Source organism: Thamnophis elegans, chromosome 4 (genome assembly GCF_009769535.1).
Source record: "Thamnophis elegans isolate rThaEle1 chromosome 4, rThaEle1.pri, whole genome shotgun sequence".
Classification (NCBI taxonomy): domain Eukaryota; kingdom Metazoa; phylum Chordata; class Lepidosauria; order Squamata; family Colubridae; genus Thamnophis; species Thamnophis elegans.
This window is the reverse complement of record NC_045544.1, coordinates 116,163,288-116,178,582: the sequence shown is the minus strand read 5'-3', so window position 1 is coordinate 116,178,582 and position 15,295 is coordinate 116,163,288. Positions and strand designations below refer to the sequence as shown.

At 41.4% G+C, this 15,295-nt stretch overlaps 1 protein-coding gene across 1 annotated transcript; it reads right to left on the bottom strand.

The window, feature by feature from the left end:
- Positions 1-743: 743 nt before the first annotated feature.
- GPN1 (GPN-loop GTPase 1) lies at positions 744-14,982 on the bottom strand. Its single transcript, XM_032215496.1, has 14 exons — positions 14,505-14,982; positions 14,304-14,397; positions 12,591-12,630; positions 12,325-12,391; positions 11,435-11,472; positions 10,309-10,387; positions 10,119-10,213; positions 9,388-9,433; positions 6,791-6,937; positions 6,502-6,584; positions 5,298-5,337; positions 3,908-4,001; positions 2,056-2,175; positions 744-1,129 (listed from the first exon to the last, which is right to left on the bottom strand). Exons 1-14 carry the CDS (start codon positions 14,601-14,603, stop codon positions 1,044-1,046), a joined length of 1,128 nt encoding a protein of 375 aa, XP_032071387.1. The 5' UTR covers positions 14,604-14,982; the 3' UTR covers positions 744-1,043.
- Between the last annotated feature and the right edge of the window lie 313 nt (positions 14,983-15,295).

Genomic DNA, 15,295 nt, shown 5'->3' with positions numbered 1-15,295 from the left:
ATACTTACAGCCTTTCATTTTGTCAAAGTTACATCACTGAAAAATGTGACTTAGGACAGTTTTCCACACTTACGACCATTGCAGCATCCCCATGGTCACATGATCAAAATTCAGATGCTTGGCAATGGACTCATATTTATGACAGCCCCAGTGTCCCAGGGTCATGTGATCACCTTCCGAGACCTTCTGAGAAGCAGAGTCAATGGGGAAGCCAAGTTCAGTTAACAACCGTGTTACTGATTTAACAACCGCAGTGATTCCCTTAACCACTGTGGCAAGAAAGGTCATAAAATGGGACAAAATTCACTTAGCTCTCTTGCTTAGCAACAGAAATTTTGGATTCTGTTGTGGTCATAAGTCAAGGACTACTTATAGACTCTCTGGTTTTTTCTATGAAGAACTAAACCTCCTGCCCCCATCCTCCTTTTAACAGAAGCCAGCAGAAGTATTTTGTGTTTTGTATTCACAGTTGTTTTTGGAAGAACTCTGCATCTCCATGTGCATGGGTGAGGACGTACAGGTTCCCACATGATCAGAAGTAATTTTCCAGCCTTTTTTGTGTTGTCTTTTTTCAGTGCATGCACCCTCAAAATGCTTAGCAAAATGACCTATCATCTCATGTTCTTGGTGTCTCTAAACTCCCATGCCAGTTGTGTCTTCTCTTATTCCAGCATATACGGAGGGGGGGGGGGGAGTGAAGTGCCAATAATTAAGCTAGAAGAAAATGTCAGCCACCAAGAAAATGTAGTAGAATAGATATTTGCTAATAATTTACAAAACAGAAACATACATGATAGGTAAAATTCACAACAGAGACAAGATCCCTCAAAGTCATATTTCTTTTGCCAACAAGTGATGATGTCTCATCTGTGAAAATGACCATCCGGTTCTGGCAAACTGCTTTAGTCTCCCACTGGAAAAAGTTGCCATGGAAAGAAGTTGATAGCCTTGAGTCAAGGGAACCAGAACGGTTGCCTTAGATGGCAAAGAGTTGGGGCTGTTTCATAGCTCTTGGTTCTTCACTTTCAGTGTCCTTTTCTCTTCTACTGGTTGCTTCTAGTCGAATAGTGCAGCTTAGCTTCTTGCAAGAAGTTTTGGAAGGCAGGTTCTTCATGGCTTTCCTCCGTCACTGTAGCAGAAAACAGAAGAGATGTGTTAGCAAAGTGAGTCTCACCAATGCCTTGGGATCCAAAATGCCCTCATAGAAACCAGCATCATCATATCCCAATGGTGCTTTTTCAAGAGGCCACTGGACCTTCTGTTTTTTATTTGAAGACTTTTCGCTTCTCATCCAAGAAGCTTCGCCAGCTCAGTCATTCCCCATCATCCTGTCAGAGCTGAAGAAGCTTCTTGGATGAGAAGCGAAATGTCTTCAAAGAAAAACCAGAAAGACCAATGGCCGCTTGAAAAAGCACCTTTGGGACAATTGTGACCTGAGAATCTCCATAGACATTCAGCATCCATATAATCCTTTGCTGGATTGTACAATGAATATAAAACAGAGTATTTATTTATGTATTGAATTTCTACACTACCCCTTTCTCATACAGTAACTCTGGGCAGCTTACAGCATAATAAAAGTTAAAAAGTGCAAAAAAAGAATTAAAATAAAAAGTTACAACTTAAAAACCAAGACGATGGGCAGCCTTGGGCAGAGAATCTTCTCTATCCCATCAGCCACTCCCAATGTAGTGGGTCCCTGTTGAGCCCCAGGCCAAGCAGCAGAGCCACGTTTTTAGGCCAGGAGTTTGGAGGTGGATCTCACCTCTGATAGGAGGATATTCCAGAGGGCAGGGACCATAGCAAAAAAGGCTCTTCACCTGGACTCCACCAGCCTAAAGTTTTGAGCCACTGGGATATAAAGTAGGCTCTTTCCACTGGAACAAGTGGGGCAGGTTAAGGCCAACCCCAGATACCCTTGACCCATGTCATAAGTGGGTTTTAAAGGTAATGACTTTACTGTTAGAAACTCCATGTAAAGCAACTGATGGAAAAATCTGCCCACCATCCCTCTTAACTTGCAATTTTTAATTCCTCCTATTCCTTCAGAATTACCTTTATGATCAATGTCATCAGTATCACTGTCTTGGGCTTCTTCCTCCTCCTCTTCTGGATCCAAAGTTCCTCGTGTCAAAATCAGTTCTGATGAGCCTAATGAAGATTCTGCCACTGAACCTTTGGACCAAAATCAACCCAAAAAGCCATTATTCCATTTCTTCCTGTGCAGTAGGATGAACACCCTGTCCTGGAGTTCCTCAAACTCTACAAGTTCAGAAGGGGGTGTGTAAATACCTAAATGCAGGCTCTGGGCAGTTTTAGAAAGTTAGCAAGGCAGCAACAATAGTTGCTTAGTCCTACAGCTATGGCATAATACCTTGCCAGATCCCTTCGGCAAGTACCATAAGCAAGCCAACATACACAAATTCTACCAGCAGACCCTCCTTTTCTTCTTTTTCGGTGCTTCCCTGTGCAACCCAACTATTTCCCAAACTATATCCTGAAATATGTAGTGGAGTAGATAAAATGATCAGGTTGCTCCCAATTCGCCCAAACCGGTAGTGGAATTCAGGCCTGGATCGCAGAACGAGCAGCAATCCAGGCCTGCCATGCCCCCGAACCGGTTCCCTTGCCACCACTGGGCCGCTGCCATTTTGTGTTCTAGTGACTGTCCATGCGCAGTTCACTGTAAATCGTTCTGCGCATGCACGAACAATTGACATTTAACAGTGCTTATTTGTTAATCAAAGTTATATAGGTGTCCATCTCACCAAAAGTGACTCTGGACAGCACACAACAAAACAAAATAATGTAAAAAATTACAGATGTAAAAATCCACGCTAATAAATACACTATATTGCCAAAAGTATTCGCTCACCTGCCTTTACTCGGATATGAACTTACTGTTAAGTGACATCCCATTCCTAATCCATAGGGTTCAATATGACGTCAGTCCACCCTTTGCAGCTATAACAGCTTCAACTCTTCTGGGAAGCTGTCCACAAGGTTTAGGAGTGTGTTTATGGGAATTTTTGACCATTCTTCCAGAAGCGCATTTGTGAGGTCACACACTGATGTTGGATGAGTTTACGTGGCCTATCACTTTGTGGCTGAGTTGCTGTCATTCCCAAATACTTCCACGTTCTTATAATACAGCTGACTGTGGAATATTTAGGAGCGAGGAAATTTCACGACTGGATTTGTTGCACAGGTGGCATCCTATCACAGTTCCATGCTAGAATTCACTGAGCTCCTGAGAGCGACCCATTCTTTCACAAATGTTTGTAAAAACAGTCTGCATGCCTAGGTGCTTGATTTTATACACCTGTGGCCATGGAAGTGATTGGAACACCTGATTCTGATTATTTGGATGGGTGAGCAAATACTTTTGGCAATATAGTGTATCATTAAAGAATAAGATACAAACCGTAGGTGATGAGAGGGATAAAAATGCCCACCACAACATTTGAACCATATTGGCAAGTCTCCTGTACCTTGGGAATCCCAGTCCTGATAACATAATGAGGTCTTGAGGCCTATCAAAAGGGGGGGGGGGGAAGGATGGCAGTCGCCATGGCAGAGATAGCACATCTCCTGGGGCCAACCAAATGTAGTGGGACCGTAGTTGATAGGACCCACAACATGCCAGATCTGCTGGGGGCAAGGCTGATATAACCAGGGAGAGGCAGTCCTTCAGAGAGCCTGATCTCATGCCATTAGGGGCTTTAAAGGTTAAAAATGGCACCTTGAATTGGACTTGGAAGCAAACTGGCAGCCAACGCAGCTCACAGAGTAGAGGTGTAACATGCTGTTCTAGGAGTGCACATAACTGCCCATTCCACTGTATTCTGTACAAGCTGAAGCTTAGAAATGTTTTTCAGGGACAGCCTCTGTAGAGGTACTCATGTACCTGAAACCGCTGGGCTGTTCCCCATAGCAACAGGCTCCATATCTCTCCGTAAGCTTTTCAGTTGTTCTTCCTGCTGCTGCTTCTGAGCTCTTTCCTGTAAATGAACAGAGAGCATTCCAATAACACGTTTTTCCCCCCTATGCGTTTGTATCTCAATTTGCTCTCACGCTGGAACTTAATATGACATGAATGTAGTTTTCAGATTACCTCCTAGCTTCTTAATTTCAGTAAAATTCTCTTGGATCCTTTAAGTTGTAATTATATCCCATCCCTCTTACCTTTCAACTGAGGCAAAAAATGAACAGAAATTCAATCCTGCCTTAAGGACTAAAACTAAGAAGGAAGATGTTTGGAATGCTTAAGGAGCTGTAAGTGAGAAATGGCGAGAAACCCAGTTATGTTACGTACTGCATTGAGCATGTTACTTTGATTTTTTATTTACAGCATTGTTCAAACTTAGCTAATTAGGTTTATTTAATACATCTACATTAAATGAACTGTGGTTTGATACATTCGGACTCCGTCATCATGGTTTATTTAGCATGTCATGAATAAGTAATTGCTTACCACTATCTTCTTATTATTCATAGAAAAGAGATCTGTGTTCTTCCATAATTGTACATTAACTCTCATCAGTGCTTTGAATTAATTTAACAATGGAAAAAGAAAGGGTTCCTGGGCCTTGGAGATTTTGGTCTCTTCACCTTAGTCCTAGGATTACCTGCTTGGTTTCCTTTCCTCACACTTCTTTTATCACCGGATAGGCGAGTTAGTATTTACATCTGAAGAAATGCCTTTTGGAACTGTCTATGAAGATTCTCAGCCACCAGATCATGGTTGTCCCAAAGCTGCTTTTTCAAGAGGCAACGGGATTTTCTGGTTTTTCTTTGGAGACGTGTTGCCAACTAGAGGCACTAATAAGTTGGTTGAATATTTTGCAATGTTGTAGGTAACAGAGTTGATGCTGCTGACAATTGGAGCTGAAGAAGCTTTTGGGGTGAGAAATGATACGTCTTCAAAGAAAAACCAGAAAGTCCAGTTGCCTCTTGAAAAAACACCTTTGGGACCTTTAGAACTCCAATGTCAGATGTGAACAACCAGACCCAGGTAGAGTTCAAACTAGCTACTCAGGGGTTCCCTTCCTATCACACAGAATCTCCCCATATTGGCAGCTTTTGTCTGGGAAAGGTCAAAGGTATTTGGGCGCTGGTGGGGGTGTTCAGACCTCTTAAGTTTATATAGGAAATCCAAGCTAATTCCCTGCTTGAGCCCTCCTTCCAGCTGGGGCAGTTACTCTCCAACATCCAGCAACAAGTATGCAGACACAATTGGGGATGGGAGGACTTACATCAGTACAGCTCAGAGCATCAAAGTATATGCATGTACTTACCAATTGCTTTCTTAGGCGCTCATATTCTGGTCGATATTCTCTGAAAGAAGGAAAAAAGGGGCTTCATGTATTTACTACTGAGCACTATTTTATACATATATACATACATACATACACACATATATAAGTGCATACATTCTAACAGACAATAATGTATTTATTTGTTAAACATATATGCTGCCCATCTCGTCTGGTGGCAACTCTAGAAAGCTTACAAACCATTAAAAAACATTTCATATAATAAAGTTCTTCTCACATGATCAGCAGTACTGAACTGTTACAAGTAATCATATCAGTTTTATTTAATGCTATAGAAAGAGAGGAATTTTTCCTACAAGCCTAATATCTGCACCAAGAATGAATTATTTGGTGGTGCCCTGTGAAAACCCATTGGATCTGCCTACTCTACAGTACATCAAAAGACGTGATATGGAACCGCTCAACGGTTGAGCTCTCCAATACACACCGCAAATAATTGATTTCTGAAGATTGTTGTGAAATCTTAGTATATCCATAGGGTACAAATAACTGGAAGCATTATTTGCTGAAACTCACTCTTTCTTTCTTTTTGTGCCTTTGAGTCAGTATGACTCCTGGTGACTGCCTGGACTAATCCCTGCAGTTTTCTTGACAAGGTTTTTTTTTTTTAATGGTTTGCCATTGCTGACACACTTTGACTGGCCCAAGGTCATCCAGATGCCTCAGGGCATAAGACACAACTAGAACTACAGAAGCTCCCAGTTTCTAGCCTGATGCCTTAATCACTACAACAAACTGGCTCTCTCTAGAGTTTCTAGGCAACCTCAAATTCAGTTGAGGTTTGCAGAGTGCAAATTCCCACTTGCCCTCTGATTAAGGTGACCTAAGGGCACAGATAAAACCCCCAACCTCAATGGCTCTCACAGAGTGCTAATGACCAGAACAGACCGGACTGCAAAGAAATATGATCCTTCCATTTCCCTGCCCTCATCCTGTCAGAGCTAATCCTTCCATCCTCCAACCATCCTATCAGAACCAATGAAGCTTCTTGGATGAGAAGTGAAATGTCTTCAAGGAAAAATAAAGAAAACCCAATTGCCTTTTGAAAAAGTTATCTTAGAAACTCAAATTCAGTATGTCCCAAAACTCAAGATATCCCTAAAGATAATGCATAGCATGCCAGGCTGCTCTTGCTATTTTCCTTCCTTTACTAAAAAAATCTCACCTTTCATATTCATCAACAGCTTTGGATAAATGTTCAAAAAATTCATCCATCCCTGTTCCTTGTACAGCAGAAACACCCACCACCTGCAAGAGAAAGTTGTTGATAAATTGGGTGGCTTTAGAAATATGGATTCAAATGAATTAAAAGCTCTGTCTTGCTTGACTTGCTTAACTTCAACCTACCTCTTCCTATTCAATACCAAAAACTGCATTACTCAATAATATTTTCAACAAACCCGCCTGCAGACAGAACATACTGCACCCTTTACAGCACAAAAGAGAACACCCACCTGAAGTGTGTTGTAGAACTCATCTAAAACAAGACTCATAGACCGAGTTAAATTACTGGCATAGCTGGTTTCCTGACTGAGGGCATCTTGAAAAGCGTCAAAGTCCTGCATCCATTCAAGTGCAAAGCTATGGTCAATGATGTCTGTCTGAAAAAGAAAAATAAATAGGGTGTAAATAGTATACATTTAAGCGAAACATAGAAACAGCTTCTGCCAAAGAAGTCTTGCCAGAATCTTAGCCATTATACTTTGTTACCTACTGGCCCAGGAACAAGGACCAATGGCCTCATCGTAACTGCTGGTTTTCTAGAAGTGTAGGAAAGCAGACTGATGGCTCTTCATTTCATTTGCACAGAAAAACCATGGTAAAAAATGAAAGATTGCAATACCATCAAAACCCAACAGGCCATCTATGAACTATTGTGATCAATTCAAAACTTTACCTTTTAAGAAGGAAGGAAGGAAACAAACTGGAGCATGTTTTGAGAAGCATAAAGAAAATACTGGGAAGCCTGAAAATTCCCTTTTGTAAATAGTGGTAAAAAGATATGGTTATTCAGCACAATCAGGAGAACCACTGGAAGGATTGATATTGGAAAACTTTTTCTCTGTGCCCCAAAGGACAGTGTTTAAGATTAATGGCTGAGAATCTCAGCAGAGTTTAGTGGAATATTAAGACAGTGACTCAGCAAGCTTTCATGGCTCTAGTTATATTGGAACCTGGATTCTTCAGATAGTTGATTACTTTGGTATCATCCTCAAAAAGATTTCTGACCTTCTTGATGAGATGGATAGATGAATGCAATATTTCAAATTTTATTTATTTATTAAATTCACTGACCGTCCATCTTAACACAGAGTAACTCTGGGCGGTTTACAATAGTAAAAGGATAAAATATATAAAATCTATACAGGATACAAACAAAATACTATAAAATATAAACATTCAATCCTAACTAAAAGATGGGAAGGGAGGAAATAGGATGAGCAGTGAGGGGGGAGGTAGTCTTTGTATTTAATATGTCAACCATTCCCCAATGTGAGGCCCCCTCCTCCTTGGGGCCCCAAGCCAACTGGCAGAGCCAGGTCTTGTGAAAGGTCGGGAGGATTGGACCTCACTCCAGGGGGGCAAGATGTTCCAAGGGGCAGGAGCAATGGCAGAGAAGGCTCTTCTCCTGGACCCACCTGCAGGAATACCCTAGCCAATGGGGCCCACAGCATGCCTTCTCTACCGCCATGGGTGTAGTGGGCCAATCCCACTGGGATGTGATGGTCCCTCAAATGTGGTTACACAACAGTTATCTAACAACACTGTGCTACTGATAGTTTTTCTGTCCCTGCTCAATATTTGACATTTCATAAATATGTCTAAAACGATATCAAGGTGACTGGCCTGATTATTCAATATCAAAGAGATTCCAATGGTGTAATCCATTACTTTGCCCTATTCCATCTCATTTTGTATTCACTGAACTGTTTGCCATTTAATGACCATTTAAACTGTAATTTCTCTTCAAAACCATTTTCTTTTTCTTGGGAGATAGCGGAAAACATGACAGTAACAAAAATAGCAATAGCACTCAGACTTATATGCCGCTTTACAGTGCTTTACAGCCAGTGGTGGGTTTCAAATCCTGTTCCAACCAGTACAGTTGGAACGGGCTTGCCAGTGTCTACATGGATGCGCGCAGCGTGCGCATGCATCTTGGTGCTTCCCCAAGCCTCTGTGACGCTCCAGCTGCTCAGCAGAGCGTCATGCAGGTGCTGTATGCACTGTGCGCGTAAGTGCTGAAGACCTAAAAGGACGGTAAGGAGCAAGGACGGTAAGGAGCAAGGGCGGGCGGGTGGGCCCTCTGGAGCACTGGAATGGAACAGTATCCGGTGCTCCGGGCAGGCTCAGGTACGCCTGTACCGGGGTGTACCAACTGCAATCCACCACTGTTTACAGCCCTCTCTAAGTGGTTTACAGTCCGCATATTGTGCCCAACAATCTGGGTCCTCATTTTACCCAACTCGGAAAGATGGAAGTCTGAGTCAATCTTGAGCCTGGTGAGATTTGAACTGCCCAAATTGCAGGCAGCCAGCAGTCAGCAGAAGTAGCCTGCAGTACTGCACTATAACCACTGCACCACCACGGCTCATATCATATGAACATATCATACCCCAAATATTAGTTGAATATCACAATTTAGCCTTACATTCTTTATTGCTTCTTTGAAGAAAAAAGTCACAGAAGGTCGCAGCACTTTAACTGAACTTCTGATCTCAAAAAAGCTAAATAAGACTAAATCTGATTAACATTTCAATGGGAGACAACCTGGAAATCCCATAGCTGCAATTAAAATAGGAAGTGAAGATTCCCCACCACCACCTTTAATTCTGGAACAAAGCTATATAGCACATCTATTATGCTGCCAAAACTATACAAACATCTCTACATCCTCATCAGGAGTCAAGTTTGAATAGATAACCTTCACTTTAAAAAAAAGAGAGAGAGAAACAAGAAGGTATGGCAGAAAGACAGTGTTTGCTTAATATTAACAGATGAGCTCATTGATATCTAGCATGTAATGTGGGCTCTGGGACACCCCACTCACCTTGTTCATGACCACTATGAATGGGAGCTTCGTTTTGTATAGGATGCTGAAAAAAGAGTGGATAATCAGATAAAAGGATGTCTCAGGCATGAAACTGTTGTTTTAATATTTTTACTGAAAGAAAATTTTACACCATTCAAAACTACAGAAATATAAGCAAAAGAGCAAAAATGATATGAAATAAAAGCCTGGTGAGATTCGATCTGCCAAACTGCTGGAAGCCGGTGATCAGCAGAATTGTGAATAGAGGGCAGTATTGCAGGCTATACTGCACTCTAGCCACTGTGCCACTGTGGCTCAAATATGTTAAAGATAACAAATTGGGCTGTAATATGTTAACTTGGCTCTGTTGTGAAGGGCTCTACAATTATTTTAAAGATTAATCTTTCCCATACAACCAAATTTACACCTTTCTCTGGCAGATTCTTCTGCAAGACCAAAAGGAGGAGCTTTGGGGGACAACACACAATCTGAGCAACACCCCCCCCCCCCAGCCCCCTTTTGAAGTCAGCTTTCCTGGTGTGAATGCTTGGATTTTCCCTAGCTTTTAAATTTATAATATACTTTTCTAAATTAAATACAAAGAACGTTTGTGCTGGGAAAGCAGATTGGTGCATGTAAATAAAAAGTCTGGGAGAACAAGAACTACATTAGAATTTTGTTTTAAAAACAGACCTTTATCCCACAAAAAAAAGGGGGAATTGTAAAGAAAGTGGGAAAGTGCCTCCTACCTGCAAGCATACAGCATGTTAGACATGAAGGTGACAGGATTAGTGCTGCGAGATGTGTCCATCACATAAACCACCACCGATGGGAAAGAGGAAGCCTAAATAGACATTTCAAGATTATTGTTAACAAAGCAAAGCGTGTTTCCCCCATCCTTAATTAACTCCCAACATCAGATGAATAGAAGTCACTAACCAAGGCTTCTGTGATGATAGTGCCAGAGGCAGACCAAGTAAACACTTCAATCTGCCCAGGTGTATCTATTAGGACATACCTGCAAGAAAAAAAAGATTTGATCTCTCACACACTCAGAATATACAGAAGACATTTTATTCAGATTGCGCACACAGGAGCTAGACAGTAGTGTATACTTCTCCACTGCTGTCTCTGAAATTCAAGACAGAGCCACTACCCACAGAGAAAAGAACCGAATCCAGGTTTAATTATTATTTCTTTTCAAAACAAAGGATGAATTTGTGAACTATTCTCTTTATCAAATCAAAATAAATGATCATTTTAGTCCAAGACCGCTGTTTTAGGAGTGACGAGGCATAATTAGTTGCTCAAAGAAATATTTCTAAAGTATTTCACATGCCACTCCAGCCCTGTTTAAATCTTTTTTTAATTCATTTAGGAATTGAAAGTACTGAGCACTCATTTCAAAATATTCCTAATCACACAAAAAATAAAACCCACCAAATGTTTACACCTGTGTGAGGGGAAAAAATGTGGGACTACTCTCAGTGTTTTGTGATTGAACATGCAATAATTTCAAATGCATCCATAGCTTTCCAAAAAAGTTGGAGAACCCCATCATTTGTTAAGTCATCACAATTGATGGCTGAACCGCTTCTTTCCCAAAGAGGACTTGTGACATGCTTTGCCGGTATTTGAATCTCATTTTAAAATAATGCTGACCACCAGCCTTTTTCACCATGCCTTAGTTTTAGAACCCTGGGTCCCTTTGATATACCCATCCAAATAGGCTTTTGACATGTTGGGTATTTGAGAATATACCATTTTAAATTCTAATTCTAGACCTAGAATTCTGAGCAATATCACCTGATTATTTCTTCTAATTTACTGTTTTGTCATTTTATCATTTTGTGAGTTTCTTCTAATTTACTGTTTTGTCATTTTATCGTTTTGTGAGTTGCACGTTAAACACTAAGATAATGTTAACAAGAGCTATAAAGAAAAGAAAGGTAACTTTTCCTATGTAAAGCATGTCTATTTAAAATAAGGAATGCATGTATGTCCCTTCTTAAAAGGGGGCCTCCCAATGGCCACCCCCTCCCTCCCAACATCAGATTTGACTCACTGAGATGCAGTCTGTCTTTTTTCAATGAACTTCATCACCTGATAAAAATTAAAGAGAAAATACAGTTTGCATACAGAAATAAAACTGGACTTTGCAGAAGAGGTACTAAAAAAAGTGGCTCAGTATCACAAAATTACTGTAAGTGACAATTCTTCAATTGTGCAGCTATAGCAATTAGACATATACCACAGTGCTTTATAACCCTCTCTAGGTGGCTTACAGAGCCAGTATATTGCTCCCAACAATTTGGGTCATTTTACTGACTTCAAAAGGATGGAATATATTACATTAGCAGTGAACATTTCCAAACTTCAGCAATGAGTAGACAACCCATGATCCCTTGGGTCATCACTTCAGAGATATTTCCTTAACAGATTCCTCAACATCTTCAATGGCTTCAATAAATGTAGATATTTATCTGCTTTGAAAATAGCCCATGAACTGTGTAGCACAGTCAAATATCAGCACAGGAAATGTTTTATGACATTTTGTAATATACAATGTTTTATCAAATTTGCCAAATTTCAATTCCACAGGAATCATTGGTTTCATATTTTGGACACATTTTGTAAGTTAGCACATCTGAAGATACCTTGGTTCAAAAGTTGTCCTCTGAAGCAAATTGTTGATGGCAATAAACTGACTCGGTAAACCAGGAGTGTCAAACTCGTGTCATCATGGTGTCATCACATGACTTTTTTTACCCTTTGCTAAACTGGGTGTGGGCGTGGCCAGTGCATGACGCATCCGGCCCAAGGGCTGCGAGTTTGACACCCCTGCTGTAAACTGTTTAGTGTGTGCTGTAAAGCTCAATGGGAAAGCTTTGCTATCCCAGAATACTGAATTTTTCAGAAAAGCACACCAGCAAAATCAGTTAAGCAAATATGTACCTGGTCAAATCTTGTAGCAAAAAGATTGAGGGACGTCACAATGCCACCATTTGGGCCCAGTGCATATCTGGAGTTAAGTCAGGAAAAGTTGGAGAAATCCAATTCACTAGGTCAGCATATTCCCCAGCACAATCCCACAGGAAATCAATAAAAGCTATACTACAGAGTCAGACACAAATGGAACAGCATGAACATCCAGCAATATACACACACAAATAAAAAGTGATGTTACATTTTGAAGAAATAGCCAAATAAGGCAAGGATACTGCTTCATGACTTCTTTGTAATTCACTGTGTCCCGGATATCTTTAAAAAAAAAAAGGAAAACAAGAGAGGATGGAAATTATACAAAGTATGATTTTAAAACAAATTTAAAAGGAACATATCTTATTGTTGGCTTACTGTTCTACTTGAATGTATAAACAAACATAATTTACCTTTAAATGTAACATCCTCCCCAATGTTTCCTACTTTCTCAAAACTTGTTCATCTTATGTGCAGCTCTAATATTTCCGTAAGACTGTCTAGTTCTGAGGTGTCAAACTTGAGGCATCACATTGTCATCACATGATGTATCGTGACTTCCCCCCCTTCACTAAATGGGGATGGGCGTGGCCAGTGTGTGACGCATCTACTTCATGGGTCTCGAGTTTGACAGCTGTGCTCTAAGTCATGGTGTCAAACTCAATTGTGTCATGAGACATATCACGACATATTGCGACATTTTTTGCATTTGTGGAGGCAGACTGGGAGTGGCCTGCATGTGACACATCCGGCCTCAGGGCCACTAGTTTGACACCCCTGCTCTAGGTAATTTCATGTCAGGTAAACATGGAAATCATAAACACACAGATTTACAATCGATCCTGAGCAACTTTCAGCAAAGATTTAATTAATATAGGACTGTAGAATGTATGCAAGTTTAATCAGGTGTACTCATCCATTCATATTAATGAGATCCAGTTCAATATGATTTAAATTCTTTAAAACAGAATAAAACCTACTATTTATTCCTTTGTTATATACAGAACAAGCCTGCAAATACTGAGCTGCTCCAATTATGCTCTGCAATCATAAGGAGAACTATTATCTTCTCACATCTGACAGCAACTCCATTTAGTTGACAATAGTAAAGGTACTTGGAATAATAGCATCCCTGTGCGGGATACATTCTGCTTGATCTATGGCACCTAGAACTGAGGAAAGGTGAAGGAGCCACCATGCCCATATAGGTGGCCATATGGGCTAAACGTGTGGCAGCTTACATACTGCGCAGTTGCTTGGATATCTGCAGTCCCTAAATTTTACCCTGAACCAAAGATTTGCATGTTTGTGTGTTGTCCCCAGTTCGGGTCTGAGGCTGGTGCCGAAGCCAATGAAGGACACCAGACACAAGGTGCAGGTTTTTATTGCTTTTTATTAGGATACCCCAAGGAAAAGGGCTCCTGGCCAAAATGCCAAGAACAAAGAATTAAGTAAGCTTTATACATTTTCACTAAAGGAGGAGCCGGGACAAGGCAAAATAATATCTAATAAACATTTTAGTAATAATTCTACAATTTGTTCTATTGGCCCTAGGCCTTGGCTAATGAATCCCCCAGGAGTTATCTAATACACATTTCATTTGCTGCAGGTCATCTCTATTCCCAACTTTTAGCTGAGGTCTGCAAGTTGTCTAACTTGTTACTTTTACCAGCTTTCTAACTACCCATTTTACCAGCTTTCTAACTACCCATTTTACCAGCTTTCTAACTACCCATAATTGTTACAAGTTTTATACATGCATATTTCCTGTGGATAAGCATTCTTTATTCTTGCCAGACAGACCCCACAATTACAGTCTTCCTGATTTACTTTCAAGTGTGTGCCATGACCTTTCTTTTATTTCATGCGCTTTATAGCAAAACCAATAAATACTCTCATATTTTTCTGAAGAAAATAACTGGCCAAGCACAGAGACAACCACCGTATATACTCACCGATATTGGCCTGGAAAGGCAGCTCGTAAACGGCGGGATCCAGATTGATGACATACGGAGGAGAATTCTTACTATGCAGGTAGGCAATCAGCCTCTATGGAAAATAAGCCATAGGTCAAAGAAAGCCAGCAAAGGGACCAAGCAGCCCTCTTAAAGGCCTCCTTCCTCCGGGCTGATTCCCCCTTCCCGCTCCGCCCGCACCTGCACCAGCGCCGTCTTGCCAGAGCCAGCCATGCCCAGCACCAGGACGCATATTGGGGCTCCGGATGCAGAACTCGCTGCCCCGCCGGCAGCTGCCATTTTGCCGCCGTCTCATCCGTTTTCTTTGACTTCCGGGGCTTTCTCTGGCTCAAAAAAAAAGGGTGGGGAGCCGAGTTTTTTGACCATAGAGATACGGAAGAGAGAGAAAGAGAGGTTGGAAAAGAAGAACGGCTCCCTAAACATCGCCTCCATTGGTGGGGCATGGGAACTATTAGAATATTTTCCTCCACTGAACGGGCTTGTCTTCTCTCAAAATTAGGCTGCCGAACAATACCGCCATATTATTCTGCTACCCTGTACCGTCGCTTAGAAAACATTTTCGAAGATGCCACCCTGACATCGGCACCGGCCTGAGTCTTGCCCGAGAGGAGATAATGGCCGTTCCGGCTTTTCTCTGTCCACAGCACAGGGTGGGGGAAACGATGGACCTATGATTGACTTGTGGAACTTCAACTCCCAGAATTCCTGAGCCAGAATTCTGGGAGTTGAAGTTCCACAAGTCATAAAAGGGCCATCGTTTTCCCCATCTCCGCCCAGTAGTCCTGGTGAACTTTGACCCAGCCACCCTTTCGACATAGAGCTTATTATCGTTACGGAGGCTGTGACGTCAGAGTCCCCATTCTACAGAAAAGCCTGACTATGTTCTTGACGGATAGCGAGAATGAAAGGGGGGCGGAGGGTGCAAAGCGGCGCTTGCGTAATAAAACTTTGCGTCACCTAGGCAACCAGGA